General features: G+C 36.2%; 1 protein-coding gene across 1 annotated transcript in view; it reads right to left on the reverse strand.

The window, feature by feature from the left end:
- Positions 1–19,656, reverse strand: part of POLR2B (RNA polymerase II subunit B) — a 45,714-nt gene that overhangs the window by 25,391 nt on the left and 667 nt on the right. Inside the window, exons 2-10 of the mRNA XM_079770758.1 lie at positions 16,565–16,637; positions 12,574–12,724; positions 9,720–9,832; positions 9,379–9,598; positions 8,412–8,570; positions 5,491–5,655; positions 1,929–2,125; positions 1,639–1,758; positions 654–840 (exon numbers count right to left, since the gene is read on the reverse strand). Of these exons, the coding sequence (XP_079626884.1) occupies positions 654–840; positions 1,639–1,758; positions 1,929–2,125; positions 5,491–5,655; positions 8,412–8,570; positions 9,379–9,598; positions 9,720–9,832; positions 12,574–12,724; positions 16,565–16,637 (1,385 nt within the window). The remainder of the gene's footprint in view (positions 1–653; positions 841–1,638; positions 1,759–1,928; positions 2,126–5,490; positions 5,656–8,411; positions 8,571–9,378; positions 9,599–9,719; positions 9,833–12,573; positions 12,725–16,564; positions 16,638–19,656) is intronic.

Below are 19,656 nucleotides of genomic sequence, written 5' to 3' on the forward strand. Positions count from 1 at the left end.
CTGAATGCCAAATTAACCAGGTGATACAGGCTAGTTTAAAAAAAAAAAAAAGGCAGAGGCCAAGATCCAAAAGAAAAAGTTCCATAAAGCTAGACATATACATATAGATTTTCAATCTTCTATGAAAAATAAATAGAAAAAAATTAAAGTGCCTTGTGAAACATTCCCCCATTATTCCATCTAAGAGTAGCTATTGCAGTTCCTGTACATACGACCAGCCAACAAAGAAATCAGTGTTAGAAATCAGTGTTATATTTTCCTCAGTCAACTTCTAATATGAAGCTTTTAAGACATAAAAATTTCACTAACATGGACTATCTCACCTTCCAAATGGCTACTCTACTTTATTAACTATTTTGATGCACGCCAAAACTCTATTAGTAATAGTAGTAGCTAATTTAAGAAAAATTTCAGGGGGAATGGGGTGGGCTAGAGGGTCAATGGGGAAAAAAGAGGGAACATATGTAATACTTTTAACAATAAAGCCTTTAAAAAAAGAAAAATTTCATTTTCATAATTCAATAGTCTCCAATGCTCTTACATCTGACCAAATGGGGGGAAAAAACAAAATAATTTATATTTAACGAATGAAAGAATCTGTTAGTCCCATAACATTTTGCAATCAGGCCTGTAATCATAGTCGACATCTTTACCTGAGATACTCCAGCTCTGGCTTGATGAGCTTTCTTTTGGTCACCCCAGTTTCCAGTAGCTAAAGAGTATTTTAGGCCATCAGATATAATCCTTGTTTTAATTGCCAACTCCAAGTTAAAATCTTTTCCTCGATCAATAAACTTCTGTGCATAGATCCGTACTTCTTTAAGCAAATTCTTAAACATGCTGTCAAATAAAATAGTACTGTTTTAAACATGTGAAGGTCTACAGCATACATTCTCAACAGGGACAATATTGCCCATAAGGGGACAAAAAGTGGTTGGACTAGAGAGAGAGAAGAGTTATTACTCCTTTTATGTATAAAGCATAGATGTACATACAGAACATAAGCATATATGGGGAGAGCAATTGGGGGGAAAAGTGTCAAGAGGTTCTTTAGTGGGATGATAACAAAAATAAATTTGAAAAATACTAATCTGCAACACACTAAATAACAGAACATGTATAAAACATTGTTAACATCTTTTTATTAAACTGTCTACATATTTTATTTTTAAAATAACTTGTTTCTAATTATAAAAATATATGTTCATTATGGCAAATATAAAAACATTTAAAATAAAATAGAAATCACATATGACTCCAATACTGTGAGACAACCACTACTAATATTTTTATAGAGTTCCCTGCAGCCTTTGTGTTTTTACAAAATACAAAACAGGAGTAACGAAAGTTCTAATATCAGCCTTCAAAAATTAAAGCAGTAATTTGGCTTTTTCAAATGCCTTGCAAAACTACCAGAGGAATAGAGAAAATGTAAGCAAGGACTATAATAAATTGTCCTCACAAACTTGAAATTCTTAGACATGAAACAAAATTAAATCTGGGCAAGTGGCAAAGAGAACATAGTTAACTTCACATGCACCCAATATGAATGCCAAGATAGTTCAGCACTTCAACGTACAATGCCAATCTAGAGTGAAATATCTCTATTTTTAATAATGTCATCTTATAATTCCTTACCCTCTAAATAAGAATGCAAGTAGCGGTCCAGCAAGATCCAGTCTTTTGTTTCCATAGTGATCTCTGTCATCTAATTCTCTTCTACCCAAAGCTGCTAGAAGTAACCTATGCACCATATACCTTTAACAACAACAACAACAAAAAAGGTGAGAAAAAGAAAACACATGGTTTTGGGATTTTTAAAAAATTTATATATTGAAAACATCATGTTTGACATTTTGGGCTTTAAGAAAAGCTTTATCTCAAATACATATTTTGCAAAGAACTTAAAACAATGAAAGTTAACATACCCCAAGAAATAAGCTTTTTTGGTCTCACAAAAATCACTGACACCAACGTGAGGGAGCATTTCTTTCTGTAAGACTTCTTTTGCATATTTAATTCTTTTCTCTTTAGTGACACCAGGCTTTGCCCCTCTTGAGCCAATGAAATTTAGTGCAACATTTTGTTCTTGGATGACAAAAGCTTCATCAAGAGAAGGTTTAACCTATCAGATAATTTAAATAAGTTACTTTAAAATTCATATTTTCATCTTAAAAATAAGTTAACTGTCAATTGATAAGATGTTAACTATCCCGATGAACCGAATTGATTATGCAAATATTTTTAGAAAATTAAGGAATAAAAAAAATCTTAGACCTTTAAGACACCTTAGATCTAGAGATCTCTAACAAAATCCATTGATCAGCACTTTCCAGAAAAATACAAATAATTCCATTATAAAAAGAATAGTGTTTATTATTTACATTTTAATAAGTAATGGCAAAACAAGCTCCTTCCAAATATCTAAAACCAATTTAGAGAAGTTTAATAGTCAAATCAAAATTTATTAACCTAAAAATAAATGGGCCAGATTGGTTTTAAACCTTGGTTTATAAGGGCCCAGCCAGTATGGTTCAGGGGTTGAGTGTGGACCCATAAACCAAGAGGAAACCAATTTGATTCCCAATCAGGGCACATGCCTGGGTTTGGGGCTTGATCCCCAGTAGGGGGCATGCAGTCAGAGCCAATTGATGATGTTTCTCTTTCATCAATGTTTCTCTCTCTCTATCCCTCTCCCTTTCTCTCTGAAATCAATAAAAATATATGTTTACAAAACAAAACAAAAAAAAACTTGGTTTAAGAGGTTTTTACCCTATAAATAAAAAAACTAAGTTTTTTGTAAAAGATAATATTTTAAAGACGCATTGCTATGGAGACCTGCATTCCATACCTCTGGTATCTGAGCAGCCATGTAATAAGTTTCCTCATCTACAAAGAGGCTAGATAAAATAATATCTAAATTCCACTCTTTTTCTAACATTCTAAAGTTCCAATTTTACACAACAATGAGCATGAGAAATGGGGGGGTAACATTTCATAACTTTGACCCCTATCACATATACTGACATGCCTTTCCCGCCTTTGACTTCCTATGTCTAATTATCACTGATTCACTAGTTTAAGCATCCAAATTCCAATTACAGAATCAAAGATCAGAAAAAGGTCAGGTAAACCAGTCAAAGTGAGGCCACAGTATGGTAAACAAAATGATCTTTTTAAAGGAAATTGTCATTGTTATGAAATTGTTTTAAGGTTAATATGGATTTGGAAAAAGGTATAACAATAATAATGTATTTTCAGAAGAAGAAATTAAACACTTTTGCACAGTGAATGTCTGACTCACAGACTTGTAAATTTGACTTAAGCTTCATAGGAGCTATAGGAACAAACAGGTTTTTCAAAAAGACAATATACATAAAGCAAATCAGGTCTTTCACTTTACTAAGAAAATTCCAGTTTGAATACTGTCTTAATCCAGTTCGAATCATTTGGGATGCTTTTTGGATAAAAGATAACATGTATTATCTTTTCTTTTAAATACTTACACATTAAGTATTTAAATTTTTAAAAAGCAGCCCTGGCCAGTGTTTCTCAGTAGTTAGAGTGTGGGTTGCAGGTTCTATCTTGGGCCCCAGTCGGGGTGCATGCAATTGATGTCTCTCCCGCCCCCTTCCCCTTCCCTTCACTCTCTTAAAAAGAAAAAAAAATCAATGAAAAAATATCCTCGAATAAAGATTAACATAAACAAATAGATAAAATAATAAAATAAAATTTAAAGCATACTACTGGTGAAAGCTTAAAGTAAAATATAACCAGAACTCATTTTTCTCATGTAACTTATCAATAAATAAATACTCTAATAATTACAATGTAATCCTACTCCACTTTCTAACTTTGTGACCAATGCTTAGCCTGTATTTTACCTTATTTCTCTGTAATTTTAAAGTCTCTGAACAATTAGGACAACTTTAAGACCATCAACTATTTATTGAGACAAAGATCATTAATGGAAAAGACTGATAAGGAAATTAATCTTTACCTAGATTCAAAAAACCTTCCCACAAAAATTGTAACTTTACAGTAGAGGAACCTAACAGACACCACACTGCAGAGTTAACATTACAAATAATGGGACAAAAGGACATCATGTGACTCCTGATGCAATGTCCTGGGAAGCGCACAATATTACTTCTGTATTTTTCCTGCCAAAAAATGCATAAATTGAATCGAACCACGAGGAAATATCAAAAAACAGAAGAAAAACTGAGGGAAAATCTACAAAATAAATGGCCTATCATCTCCAAAAATTTCAATGTTGTAAAACACTGAGGAAAAAGACAAGGAGACATAAAAACAACATGGAGTACATGATCCTGTATTGAATTCTGAAACAGAAAATAAAATGCCATTAAGAAACTTATCAGAACTGGCAAAAACCTGAAAAAGATCTGTGGGTTACTAGAACTGTACCTATGTTAAATGTCCTGATTTAATAATTGTACTTTGATCATGTAAGTAAATGTCCTGGTTCTTAGAAAATATACACTGAAGCATTTAGGTGTAAAAGAGCATGATCCATGAAATAACTCTGGTATGTTCTAGAAAAAAATAATCCTATATAATAAAGAGGTAATATGCAAATTGACCATCACTCCAACACACAAGATGGCCACCCCCATGTGGACACAAGATGGCCATCACAAGATGGCCGGCAGGGGAGGACAATTAAGGGTGACCAGGCTGGCAGGGGAGGGCAGTTTAGGGGCAATCGGGCCAGCAGGGGACAGTTAGGTGTCAATCAGGCTGGCAGGGGAGTGGTTAGGGGGTGATCAGGCTGGCAGGCAGAAGCAGTTAGGGGCAATCAGGTAGGCAGGCAGGCAGGCGAGCGGTTGGGAGCCAGCAGTCCTGGATTGTGAGAGGGATGTCCGACTGCCCATTTAGGCCCAATCCTAGTGGGCAGTTGGACATCCCTCGAGGGGTCCCAGATTGGAGAGGGTGCAGGCTGGGCTGAGGGACACACACACACACACACACACACACACACACACACACCGTGCACGAATTTCGTGCACCGGGCCTCTAGTATGTATATAAAGAGAATGCTAAAGCAAATGTGCCAAAGGTAACAACTGGTGAATCTGGGTGAAGAGAATATAGGAGTTCTTTGCAACTTTCTGTAAGTCTGAAATTACTTCAAAATAAAAAGTGAAAATGTAACAGTAAATAGCATGAGATTTGTGACAAGTAAACTGCTCTTCAGAGCGGCTTTCTACTTATTGTAAGATTAGCAACAGCCCTGGCCAATGTGGCTCAGTTGGTTGGAGAGACATCCTGTACACCAAAAGGTCTCGGGTTCCATCCCTGGTCGGCGTGGAGGAGGCAACCAATCAATGTTTCACCGTCAAAAGGGTGTTTCTCACTCTCCCGTACTGTCTCTCTTGGGTGAAAATTTAAAAAAAAAGATTAGCAACAGTCAATAACTTTAAACCTCTTATAAAACACTATGAATATATTTTGCTTATACATTACCATTTCCATCATCTCTGGATCTTCAAAATCATAAATAATATGCTCTAAAATATCTCTGTCAGACACAAAACCTAATGCTCTGAACACAATAATAATGGGAACTTCTTGCTTGATATATGGTAGAGTTGCCACAATGCGTTGACCAATAGCACTCTTTTTTGCACCCTAGAAAAAATAACATTAGAGTATGAGTATACAGAGATCACAGCCATAGAAAAGTATCAGTGAGAACCATTTTACATATATGATCATCACTGTATGTATTTCAAAAGAAGCATGCTTCTTATACTCTAAGGAATGGCTGCTTTTCAAAGCCACTGCAACAGATTTACTAATTTTATGGACAGGCTGGTCATTTAGACCTGAAAAAACTTCCTTTCTCTACTATCTGCCTGCCAAGATTTTCTCAGAATTACCCAATACTGTATCTGGAAATGACTTTTGGCTGCAAGAGAACATGAACATTGACCCCTCACCCTCTCCATCCACCAAGAAAACAAATAAAAACAAAACATATATGGAAGAAATAGAGAAGGGCTCAAAAAGAGAGAATATGAAAAAAAGAGAGGGAGAGAGAGAGAATATGGACAGACAAATGTTGAAAAAGCTAAGCACAGAATGAGAAAGAAGTATTAGCTCAGAGCTGGTCTGTGTGGTATTTTCTTGGTTGAATAAATAAACAGCCTCTTTCACAAGCTTCATTTTTTCCAATTTCTTTCTCACTTTAATTGCACACACACACACAGTAATGAAATAAAAGTTACTAGCCTACACTGGTATACAACCATGTGGCTTCTCAATTTTAATCATATTTCTTTCCTTCAATATCAAATTCAAACCTCCCTTGGCCTCAAAACCCTACATTATCATATCCCTCTAATAACAGTTTCTGTTGTCTTCCTCCTACTTCAGGCCTCCTTCCTTAGAAACCTTATCTCATCTCATGGGTGTCCAGTTAACAATTTTTCATAAATGATAAACAAATCTTCATCTTGATCTTTTTCCTGTACCCTCAACCCTCATATCTCCAACTACCATTTGGCTGATTCTATCAATTATTCCATTTAGTCCATTATTTGTTTCATTATAGATTTTTTTCAAAACATTAAGAAATAATGCCTACATCATGCACCCCAACCCCAAAAAATATTTTGTCTAAAAATGAACTCAATAAAGTCTCTCTAAAAATAAATTCTTGAAAGTTATTCTATCCAGAACCTCAGGATAGAAATCATAAAATCTTACTCCATCCTCATACCATAGCAAACCTGTCACTAAATCCAGATGATTTTCCTTTCTCTGCCTCTAATTAGTTCATTTTGCCCATAGCTAACATGATATCCTCTCTAATATGTTGCGTTTATCTTTGCCCTCCATAACCAAGGCCAATGCTTCTCGAAAATAAACGCATATCACAACCACTTGGGGATCTTTTTTGGGCCCCATTCCACCACCATTTAATAAAAACCTTTTCAATTAACACATTCTATTTAACTTCAGGCAGTTAAAACTCTCTAATCTTCAAGTTGTTTATCTTTGTAAGATAACAGCAAAGTGTATGTGGTATGCTCCCACTTGTATTTTTTGCATTAAGACTGTTTCTGAACTGATTCATAAAAAATTATCAAAAGCAACTACCTCTGAGGAAGAGATCTGAGAGTCAAAGACTACGTTTTATAGTATATCCTTTCTTGTGCTTCTTGAATTATTTGAACATGCATGTATGACTTATTCAAAAAAAACTTTAATAAAAAATGCACATTGCATATTAGCATAACCAATGGACACAGACACTGGGGTGGTGGGGGCTTGCCCGGGGTGGGAATGGCTGGGGGGGGGGGGGGGTCAATCAGGGAAAAAGGAGACATATGTAAAACTTTAGACAATAAAAAAAGTAAGAATTTTTTTAAAAAGTGCACATGAGCCCCAGCCAGTTTGGCTCAGTGAATAGAGCGTCGGCCTTCGGACTGAAGGATCCCAGGTTCGATTTCAGTAAAGGTCACATGCCCGGGTTGTGGGCTCATCCCCAGTAGGGGGCATGTAGGAGGCAGCCGATCAATGGTCCTCTCTCATCCTTGATGTTCTATCTTTCTCTCCCTCTCACTTCCTCTCTGAAATCAATAAAAATATATTTTTAAATGTACATGAAATTAAAATAGAGGTAATTACTAGTACAACTACTTTCCAAGATAGTTGTAAAGATTAAATCAAGCAATCTGAATAACATAATTGACATAGCAAATATTCAAGAAATGCTATTATTAGATTACATTATTTTAAGTAACAAGCCTATGATGGGCAGCTTCTAAGATAGTGCCTGACAATCCCAGCCTACTACTATTATTGCCTGTGCAATTCCCTCCCATTGAGTACGAGGCTGAGGATACTGACTTGCATCCAACAAAAAGAGGATATTGCTTCCAAGATTATTTTATAAAAGACTGTGATTTCCACCTTGTTTGTACACTCTATGGCTCTACTCGATTACTCTCTCTGATGAAGCAAGCTGCCATGTTGTCAGTTGCTGCATAGAGAGAACCCATGTGGCAAGAAACTGAGACAGGCTTCCAACCAAAAGCCAGCAAGGATTGAGACTCTCAGTTCAAAAGCCCATGGTGAACTGAATGCTGCCACCAACCACAAGACTGCCCCTTAAGATGACTGCAGTCCAGGAAAACACAATGATTGCAGCCTTGTGAGAGATGTTCAACTAGAGGACCCAGCTAAGCCACACCGAGTCTGGACTTATAGAAACTATGAAATGATAGATATTGCTATTGGAGTAATCTTACAGAGCAATAAGTAAATAATACAATGCCTATCATATAACACTGATAATATGTTCAAGAAAAACTTTCTAAGAATGCAGTCTGATAAACTACAAAAAGGAATTAACTCAAACATCATATCCCAGTCCATACCTGTCCTCCTCTTGCCAGCATGCTAACCCAAATAGTACTGGTGGGTCGGGAAGAATTCTCCAGACATGATCTACACTCTCCTGTGTAGGCATATTTAGAATCCTTTTTGGCAAACACATAGACTGTGTTCGTTGCCATTTTTTCTTGAGCAATTAGAACCTATATAGACAATAAAAAAAGTTACAGCTATAAAACCCACAAGGTCCTTGAAATAGAAAGAAGAGTGAAATCAGGATCTTAATTTAATTTGATTATATAGGCTCACTGAAACATCAATTCTTAAGCTTTACAAATTCCATTTTGTATAAATGCTTAATAAAAATGTGTAAGCCCAAACAACAGACCATATAGGACATATTATATAATACAGCTAAATAAAATTTTGGTTTGCCCGGCCAGTGTGGCTCAGTGGTTGAGCGTCAACCCATGAACCAGGAAGTCAGGGTTCGATTCCCGGTCAGGGTACATGCCCAGTTTGTGGGCTCAATCCCAAGTAGGGCGTGTGCAGGAAAGAGCCAATCAATGATTCTCTCTCACCATTGATGTTTCTGTTTCTCCCTCTCCCTTCCTCTCTCTCTGAAATCAATAAAAATATATTTTTTAAATAAAATAAATATTTGGTTTACATAAGTTTAACTGTCACCCACCCTAAATATTTCAACTACCACTTCCAGATTATTCTGTATAGAAGTTTACTTTTTAATTTCAACTTTCAAATTTTAATCATCATTTTGTAAATTTTTTTTAAATAATGCAACTAGCCCTGGCCGGATAGCTCAATTGGTTGGAGCATCATCCCAATACACCAAGGCTGCGGGTTCAATCCTGCTCAGTCAGGACACATACAAAAATCATCCAATGAATTTGTTGGAACAACAAATCAATGTTTCTTTCTCTCTCCTTCCCTCCCTCCCTCACTGCCTCTCTCTCTCTAAAATCAATTATTTAAAATTTAATACCACAATACCTTTTCTGATCCATTAATAATGAAATAGCCACCAGGATCCAATGGGCATTCATTTAACTCACAAAGATCACGATCTGTTAAGCCATTCAACAGGCAATAAGTTGAACGCAACATAATTGGAATTTTTCCTATAAAAGTTTTCTGATGCTGAGTCTGAAGTTGTTCTTCACCTTCTTTAATGACTGTTTTTGTTATATCAACATAAAGTGGAGCAGAATACCTTCAAAAATAAAAGTAGAACACAATTTAGTAATAGTGGGTATTTGCTAAAACTCTCAACTAGTTAAAATTACATTTTCTGAATTGTATTTCACTACCAGTTGCTGGAAAAACAATCTTACGTGAGATTTCGTAACCTGGCCTCATTTGGCATCATTGGTGAAGGAGCACCATCTCTTTCCCAGTGGGTAGGCTTGGAGAGATAAATCTGTTCAAACTTCAGCAAATATCTTGGCTGAAATAAAACCAAAGAAACCACAGAGGATAAATAATTTTTTTCCATAAAAGTTTTAATGATTCTTTTTCAATCGACATTAACGTTTTTAGTAGAAAAGGCTCCAGAAACTGATGAAATTAACCCACTGTACTAATACAGGGACTCTCTAAAGTCAACATCCATATTCCAAAGATGTCACATTTTATACTTAATCGGTTTCTTAAGGCAGAAAACAAAACGAGACTTAATATATCATAAGTAAATAAAGACTATGAACATATCATGTGCTCTAAGTTTATATCAAACAATGAAAAAGTATTTGTATTAAAGATATATATAGTCTCATGTGCCCTGTCCTTAGCATCAGAAGTACAAAGTTACCAGAAAACAAAGAAAAGGTAAATTCATACAATTAGAGTTGTCCTATAATGAACAGAACACCAGAAAAAAGAATGCACCTAATTTAATTCTTAAATTAAACTTCCAAAAAATTCTAATTATTCTATGTGAAGGACCAGAACTACCAACTCTAGTTGACTGTAGCTCAGTCCACAGCAGGAAAAAAAAAAAAAAGTTTTTCAATTAAAGATATACTTGCTCCCCAATAAAACAAGATCCATGAAAACTTCCAGAGATAAATGGATAATAAATTTCTCTCTAAATCAAATCTCAGAGAAGGGGAAGATGGGACTAAACAAACTACTGAAGGTAAATTATTGACATTCAAGTTTACTAAAATGGAGTAGGTAAAGGGCAAAGAGAACCAGTGATGATAATGAACCAAAGGAAAGCCATCCATCTTCTTCTCTGAGAACCTCTCCCTCAGTGTACCTCTGTATCTGTATCCTTATTTCCACCATTACCCTAATATAGGACATTATTATTTTAAACCTAGGCTATTCCAAGATTTTTACCTGCCTCCAATCTCTTCCTACCATTTCCAAAGAAATCTTTCTAAAATAATGCTATATTCACTTTACTTGACAATATTTCAACAATGCCCCATGTCACCCAAAGACATCCAAAGCCTGGGACCATCTGGTTCCATCTTATTTTCCACTAATACCTATCAAAAAACAGATCAAAAAAAAAAAAATCATACACCGACTGTGGTGGTCCCCATGCCATACCCAAACCAAATATATCAAGCATTTTCTTGCTGAAATGCCTAAGTATCTTTTCCCTACTAAGATAAATTCTACCCTGCCCTTCATGGTCAGCTTAAGTCTCTCCATCTTTTCCACCAAGTTCTGATACCCCAGCTTCAGAGATCTTTTCCTCCAACAGTATTTACGGTACTAGCACTTTGAATATGCTATGTTACATTGTTCTCTCTCTTGTTTTGCAAAGACAATAAAGAAAAAATGGCCTGGCCAGCGTGGTTCAGTGGTTGAGCAGTGGTTGAGCGTCGACCTATGAACCAGAAGGTCGAAGTTCGATTCCCAGTCAGGGAACATGCCCGGGTTGGGTTATGGGCTCAATCCCTGGTGTGGGGCGTGTAGGAGGCAGCTGATCAATGATTCTCTCTCATCACTGATGTTTCTATCTCTCTCTCCCTCTCCCTTCTTCTCTGAAATCAATAAAATATATTTTAAAAATAAAGAAAAATGTCTTAAGTATAAAAAAGGCATTTTATGCTTATTTTTCCAGCACACTGACTGAAGAGCCTATTATTTTTGTTCTTAACAGCATGTCTTTACAGTATCTCCAACTAGAATGAGAATAATGTATCAGCTCCTAGGAGCTAACTACAGAAAAGACTAAAAATAATAACCTCTCCCTCAGTGTACCTCTGTATCTGAGCTCTCCCTGTCTCACTTTGTTTCTCAGTTTTACCTGTATCTCGAGGCCTTTCGCACTGCCTCTCTATCGCTGAAAAACTACAGTCATTATTTTAGATTATATACTTCCTTACAATCATTCATGTAAAACCAGAGTATTAAAATTACATCTTTGCTATGATTTTAACAATGCTAAAAATATGCACGTGTCAACAAAGACTAAGGAACTTAGAAAAAATAAAATAGCTAATATGTTTAAGTGATTTTCCTTTATAATTTCTTATACTATTATAATGCATTTCATTCAACAAATAATCAAGAGAAAAAGTCCTTCAAATACATTTTTCTTTAATGATTTCTTATATTGTGAAAGAAAAAGTGGGTTTTTCTGAAGAAATATGACTATTTCTGCCTTGCTTCATCTTATTTCTGAATTCCCTTTTCCCAACTATCAAATACCTACTATCTGATAAAGATTGGGGTTTTGGATTCTAGTTGACCCTTGAACACCCACACTCCACTCCATGCAGTTAAAAATACGCTTATAACTTTTGACTCCCCAAAACTTAACTACTAATAGCCTACTGTTGACTGGAAGCATTACCAATAACACAATATTCTTACAATAAAATAAGCTAGGAAAAAGAAAATGTAAAGGAAGAGAAAATACATTTAGAGTACTGCACTGTATTTATCAATACTGTAAGTTTACATTGTTTGTGTACAAGAATAAAAGAAACCCATGTATTTCATCGACCCATGCAGTTCAAATCCATGTTGTTCAAGGGTCAACTATAATTGCAAAAATGCATCTCTCCACTTATAAGAATAAATCAGGAGCTAATTGAAGATGCTATAAGTACTCTGCTAAAAACACCAACTAACTTTTCTTTAGCCTTCAAGGCAGGTGAGAGAACTGAAATTTCATATCAATAGTCTTCCTTTACTTATGTTACTTTATTAGAATAATTATCTTACCGGTTCTTCAACTTCTCCACTAGCATGCTGAGCTTCAGCTTGTAGGTCTATAGGTGGAGCATCTTCCACAATTCTTTGAACAGACATCTGAATAAACTCATCAAAAGAATCCAGCTGTTGTCTGACCAAGCCTTTCTCATCAAAATAGGAACTAGGAAAATATTTGAGTTCATAATTAGTTACAACACAGTGAGTGATGTTTTCTAATATATTTCCCCATTTCCATTATATTAAATTCAACAAAGTTATTAAATACCAACCACTATATGCCCATCACTACACAAGATACTATGAAGTATCCAAAAAAGAGGTAAAACTATGAATATTGTCTTTGTATAACTTAAGTTTGTGGAAACAAGACTTATACATATGAGTAAAATAATTAAAGCACAACGTAAGGGGAGGATGGGAGAGGGCTGGAAGAGATTAATGGGGGGAAAAGGAAGACCTATGTAATACTTTCAACAATAAAGATTAAAAGAAAGAGAAAAAAAGCACAACATAAGAATTATAATAAAAAGTAAGAGAGCACTAATTTACAAATGTCCTTTATAGATAAATTTCATCCAAACTCTTGGAAATATTTCTTAAAAAAAATGTCAGGACAAAAACTTAAAAAAATCCAGTCAAAGATAAAAATAAGAACTCTAATTTGAATAAGAGGGAAGATATCAATGACTAAAATATGGAATGTATTAAGCATTTCCATTTCAGGTTAAAGATTATTAGTTCTATTTTGAGTATGTTAAAGGTGAGATGACAGTAAGTCATTCAAGTGAAAATACTCAGCAAATGAATGAATATTAAAAGGTGGAGCATGGGTAAGAGATCAGTGCTAGTAGTGTAGATACAGAAATCACACAGTCAAGCCCTAAAGAAGGATGGAGAATCCAAAAGAGCAGACATTGTTTATAAGGAATAGACACTTGTTCATGTGAGGGATGGGGAAAGAGATATATAAAAAGAAATAAGTAGATACAAGTGCAAGAGGAATCTCACTCCTCACCATCACCCAAGAACAGCTGCATGGTGAGACTTTAGTGAGACTACAAGAGCTCTGAGATCATCACCCCATAGCAACAGGAGCTGCGCCATCAGCACACCGCCACATCTCAACTCCTCTACCTTGTGACCCCTGCATCTTATATCTGTGATCCCCCTTACTTCTGCTCCTCTCTCCCTAGTACCTAATGACTTCCCCATACTCACATCAATTTTCTGATACAATATGAATAGCCCAACTAATCACCAGTCACCCATTTGGCATCATCAGGTCAACTCACAGATCACTGGCATGCCTAGAGATTGGCATTGGGCCAAGGTCCCTTATTCAATCAACTACAGCCAGCAATATTAGAAGTTTGATCCTCTGGTAGGTAACACAGTACACAATGCTTGTATAAGGTACAGCATTAAGAATGGCTACAGGAGCCCTGGCTGGTGTTGCTCAGTGGTAGAGCATCGGCCCTCGCACAGTAGGGTTGTGGATTCGATTCCTGGTCAAGGGCACATGCCCTGATTTCAGGCTCTATCCCCTATAGGGGACATGCAGGAGGCAGCCTATTGATGTTGTGCTCTCACATCAATGTTTCTCTCTCCCTCTCTAAAAATCAATAATCTATTGCCCTAGCTGTTTTGGCTCAGTGGATAGAATGTCAGCCTTCGGACCAAAGAGTCCCAGGTTCGATTCCAATCAAGGGCATGTACCTTGGTTGCAGGCTCCTCCCCGGCCTGGGCCCTGGTCAAGGCTTGTGCAGGAGGCAACCAATCAATGTATTTCTCTCACATGAATGTTTCTCTGTCTTTCCCTCTCCCACTCTCTAAAATTCAATAGAAAAATATCCTCAGGTGAGGATTTAAAAAATAAATAATAACCTAACTGGTTTGGCTCAGTGGACAGAGCGTTGGCCTGGGGACTGAAGGGTCCCAGGTTCAATTCCGGTCAAGGGCATGTATCTTGGTTGCAGGCACATCCCCAGTAGGAGGTGTGCAGGAGGCAGCTGATCGATGTTTCTCTCTCATCGATGTTTCTAACTCTCTATCCCTCTCCCTTCCTCTCTGTAAAAAAATCAATAAAATATATTTTTAAAAAATAAAAATTAAAAAAAAACACGAAAATAAATAAAAATAAACTATTCTTTAAAAAAATGTAAAAATCAAATCATTTATTTTGTAACAAATATTAAATGCATTGACTATTCACAATAGTGTTTTATCCTTGAGCAATCTACCATATATGTTGAAAACAATTCTTTTTCAACTAAAACCAAAATATTCTTTGAATATAGGCATATCCCACAGAACATCTACCTGGTTTTTGTTTCCTAGTAGAAGGACTCTTGGTGTTTAATATCCAAATATTATAGAAAATCCTAATGTCTCAATACAAATTATTTATAGCCTCTGTTTAATAGGAAAAATATATACTGACATCTCAAAAATTCAAAATATTTTTAACAAGCAATGTTGAAAAAAGGTTCGGTTATATTCCAAATACGACTGGCAGAATGTCAGAAGCCTGTGTTCTTTGAAAAGGGAGAAAGTGTCAACCAAGAGATGTGCATCCTGGAGCAGGTGGGGATCAAAGAGACATCATCATGTTACTCATACAAAGCAACTGTCAGTCTGATGACAGCAGAGTTGCAGCATTTTACATCCTAACATAGCAGGATGTTACCTTATTACTTAAAATTTTGTTTTCTTGCCTGGACATTGTGGCTCAATGGTTGAGCGTCGACCTGTGAACCAGGAAGTCACTGATTCGATTCCCAGTCAGGGCACATGCCCAGGTGGTGGGCTTAATCCCTAGTGTGGGATGTGCAGGAGGCAGCGAATCAATGATTCTCTCTCATCATTGATGTTTCTATCTCTCTCTCCCTCTCCCTTCCTTTCTGAAATCAACAAAGATATATATATTTTTAAAGTTAGTTTTCTTATCTATAGTTAAGGTTTCTTCCCGAGTTTCATTACATTTTAATTACACTTAAATTAGGGGAATTTGGGTTGAAATACAACCTATTGTAAATTTATCCATTTAAAATAAAGAAAAAACAAAGAAATAAAATTATTATCACCAATAATTAAACAAATAGGTATCATGTGCTCCGAACATAGTACTTCCAGAGAGCCTCACTGCTGCCAAAAGTAATCACACAAATCTCAAACTAAGGGGCATTCTAAAAAGTAACTGGCCAGGCCCAGCCAGTGCGGTTCAGTGGTTGGACGTCAACCCATGAACCAGGAGGTCACGGTTCAATTCCCTTTTCAGGGCACATGCCCTGGTTGCAAGCTCAATGCCCAGTGGGAGGTGTGCAGGAGGCAGTTGATCAATGATTCTCTCTCATCATTGATGTTTCTATCTCTCTCTCCCTTCTCCCTTCCTCTAAAATCAATAAAAACATATTTAAATGAATGAATGAATAAATAAATAAATGGGAAATAACTGTCCTGTATTTCTCAAAAATGTCAAGGTCAAAAAAAAACAAAAAACGAGGAAGACTGAGGAACTGTTTTAGATTATAGGAGATAAAAGAATAAATCATGAAAAACACAATATGTTATCCTAGAATCAGAAAAAAAAAATTATTTTGCTATAAACAATGTTAGTGCGACAACTATTGCTAGTTGCAGATTAAATAAAATTATTACATTAATACTAATTTCCTGATTTTGATGATTTATGTAAAAGGATGTTCCTATGTCTGCAACTTACTATCAAATGTTTCAGAAAAAAATATTGAGAGTCAAAAAAAGGCAAAGAAAATATAGTATAAGGTTAACATTTAGGTGAAGTATATACATGAATTCATTGTGTAACCTTTCTATAAGCCCAAAATACTTAAAGTTAAATATAAATAAATAAACAAAATAAGAAACTGGCTCTCATGTAGCACACTGATACAGAACATCTAGTTTTCAAGAAGCGAATAAGCAGGAAATCCCTTTAAGGTTATAGTGCCTTTTAAGCTTATTCAGTTTAGCCTTAAATTACCTGATTACAATCCAGCATGCTTCTTGCCACAAATCTGGGGTGATTTCATCATCATCCTCATCATATTGCATATCTGCAAGAAAAAAAACTATTGTACTCATCTGGAATAAAAATGCTACTAATTAACATCTTGCTCCAAAGGTAACAATCTGCTAAAAAAAAAGCAATACTTTTGTCCAGCCAGTGTGGCTCAGTGGTTGAGTGTCGACCTATGAACCAGGAGGTTACGGTTTGATTCCCAGTCAGGGAACATGTCCAAATTTCGGGCTCAATCCTCAGTGTGGGGCACACAGGAGGCAACCAATCAATGATTCTCTCTCATCAATGATGTTTCTTTCTCTCTCCCTTCCTCTCTGATATCAATGAAAAACATATTTTTTTAAAAAGCAATCCTTTTACCTCACTCTTCTAAAATTTCAATTACATTAATAAAATTGTAATGAAATAACACACATGGGTAAATATCTATGTACACATAGGTGTACAACACACAGGTATTCACCCAATATACAAAGAGGCCTCATTACAAAGGTTCAGCTTAAGTGTGTGAATCTGTAAGTTTCTCATCTTCTTATTCTATTCATTAACAGAATCTATGCAGGTAACTAGGAGCAAGCTCATAGTCCTCAAAGGCTGGGGTCAAAGATTAAGGTGTAGAGACAGAAAACAGTTCCAATAGTTGAGCAATACCTTAAGGTGGGGTGGTCCATTACAGAAACATTTCATACATGAACTGTATTTTCCAAAGATGGCCACAATTGTATTTTCCATTTCACAAGCTTTTTTACAAGATATAGGGGTCTATATTTCCTTCCCTTTATATATATATATATATATATATATATGTGTGTGTGTGTGTGTGTGTGTGTGTGTGTGTGTGTGTGTGTGTGTGTTTGTTTATTGATTGATTTCAGAGAGGAAGGGAGAGGAAGGGAAAGATAGTAACATCAATGTGAGAGAATCACTGATCGGCCGCCTCATGCACATCCCCTACTGGGTATCAAGCCCACAATCCGGGCATGTGCCCCAATCGGGAATTGAACAGTGACCTCCTAGTTCATAGGTCAACACTCAACCACCAGCTATGTTTCCTTCCTTTGAATCTGGGCAGGTTTTTTTACTCTCCCAAAACTAAAACAGTGCAGCTAAAGCGATGTTATGTGACTTTAGAAACTAGGTCAGAAAGGCAGTGTTGTTCCGCCTTGTTTGTTGAAACACTTTCTTCTGGAGCCCTGAATTGCCATTAAGAAGTCCTAGTACTCTAAAACTGTGTACTGTGAGTAAGCCCAAATCATATGGAGAGCTACTTATAGATGCTCCAGTCAGCAATTCAAGTCCTCGAGTCCTTCTAAGCTAAGTGCCAGACACGTGAGTAAACACTCCAGATCATCCCGCCCCCAGCAGTCAACACCCAGCCTTTGAATCTTCCCAGGCCAACTACTGAAATGGAGCAGACAAGTCATTACTACTATGCTCTACCCAAATTCCTGACCACTTAAATCCATAAACATATTAATTTTTAGGCAGCCAAATGTTGGGGTAATTATACAGCAATTTTAATGTGAATAGGGCACTTTAAAAATCAGTGTGCACTGATCTTCTAACACAGTGGTCGGCAAACTGCGGCTCGAGAGCCACATGCGGCTCTTTGGCCCCTTGAGTGTGGCTCTTCCACAAAATACCATGGCCTGGGCGAGTCTATTTTGAAGAAGTGGTGTTAGAAGAAGTTTAAGTTTAAAAAATTTGGCTCTCAAAAGAAATTTCAATCATTGTACTGTTGATATTTGGCTCCGTTGACTAATGAGTTTGCCGACCACTGCTCTAACATATCTCTCATCTTCTTATGTTAAAGAATAAGTGTACTTTATTTTTTTTAATATTCTGAGTTTCGGATTCAAAATTGAATACATATCTAAAATAAAGTTATTTAATAGATTCTTCTTAAATAGACTAGAATTACTGATCCCTACACATGGGGAGAGGGGTAAGAAAAAGGTATCTAGCCCCAGCCAGTTTGGCTCAGTGGATAGAGTGTTGGCCTGCGGACTGAAGGGTCCTGGGCTCAATTCCGGTCAAGGGCTCATGCCCAGTTGCAGGCTAGATGCCTAGTACGGGGCATGCAGGAAGCACCCGATGAACGATTCTCTCTAATCATTGATGTTTCTATCTCTCTCTCCTTCCCTCTCTGAAATCAATAAAAATATATATATTTTTTAATCTGGGCAGGTTTTTTTACTCTCTAGCTCGATTATTTTAAATATGTTTCTATTTAAATATTTTTTACTCTCTAGCTCGATTATTTTAAATATGTTTCTATTTAAACATCTATATAAATATGATGTTTCTATTTTTTTATTAAAATAATCGAGCCCTAGCCAGTTTGGCTCAGTGGATAGAGGGTCGGCCTGCGTACTGAAGGGTCCTGGGTTCGATTCTGATCAAGGGCATATGCCCGGCTTGCAGGCTCGATCCCCAGTAGGGAGTATGCGGGAAGCAGTCTGTCAGTGGTTCTCTCTCATCATTGATGTTTCTATCTCTCTCTCCCTCCCTCCCTCTCCGAAATAAAAAAATATATATTTAAAAAAATAAAAAATAATCGAGGGACAGTGGCTACCTGCCATGAAGGAGGTTTACACAGGAAGGTGATGGACAAGAAAGAGACCTGACACTTTTATATTTTCTGGCTTGTGAGACACAAGAATATATTACCTATTCAAAAAAAATAAAGCTAAAAAATCTTTTCTGGATTTCTTTTCCACTGAGATAGAAGTTAAGAAAGGAGAACGCCGTAATGATAATAAATTTCTAGACTCAGATATAAATGAGACAAGTTTAATCAGTAGAGTTTAAGCTTTTGTCTTTCTATTTTCTCCAAGGAGTAGCGAGGGAATAAGAAGAAATGTGAGGAGTAGCCACAGGATTGGGAGGCAGAAGAAAATAAAGTTTGAAACAGTAGCTGTGAAGAATGGAAGAGGGAGTTTTAAAAATACAAATGAAAACACACTAGACATGACTACTATATGTGAAAAGAAAAAAAAAAACAAATACATATGGCCCAGTTAACTGTGTCATTGTTGTGGGAAGAGGAAATT

Source organism: Cnephaeus nilssonii, assembly GCF_951640355.1.
Source record: "Cnephaeus nilssonii genome assembly, chromosome: 1".
NCBI classification, from domain to species: Eukaryota; Metazoa; Chordata; class Mammalia; order Chiroptera; family Vespertilionidae; genus Cnephaeus; species Cnephaeus nilssonii.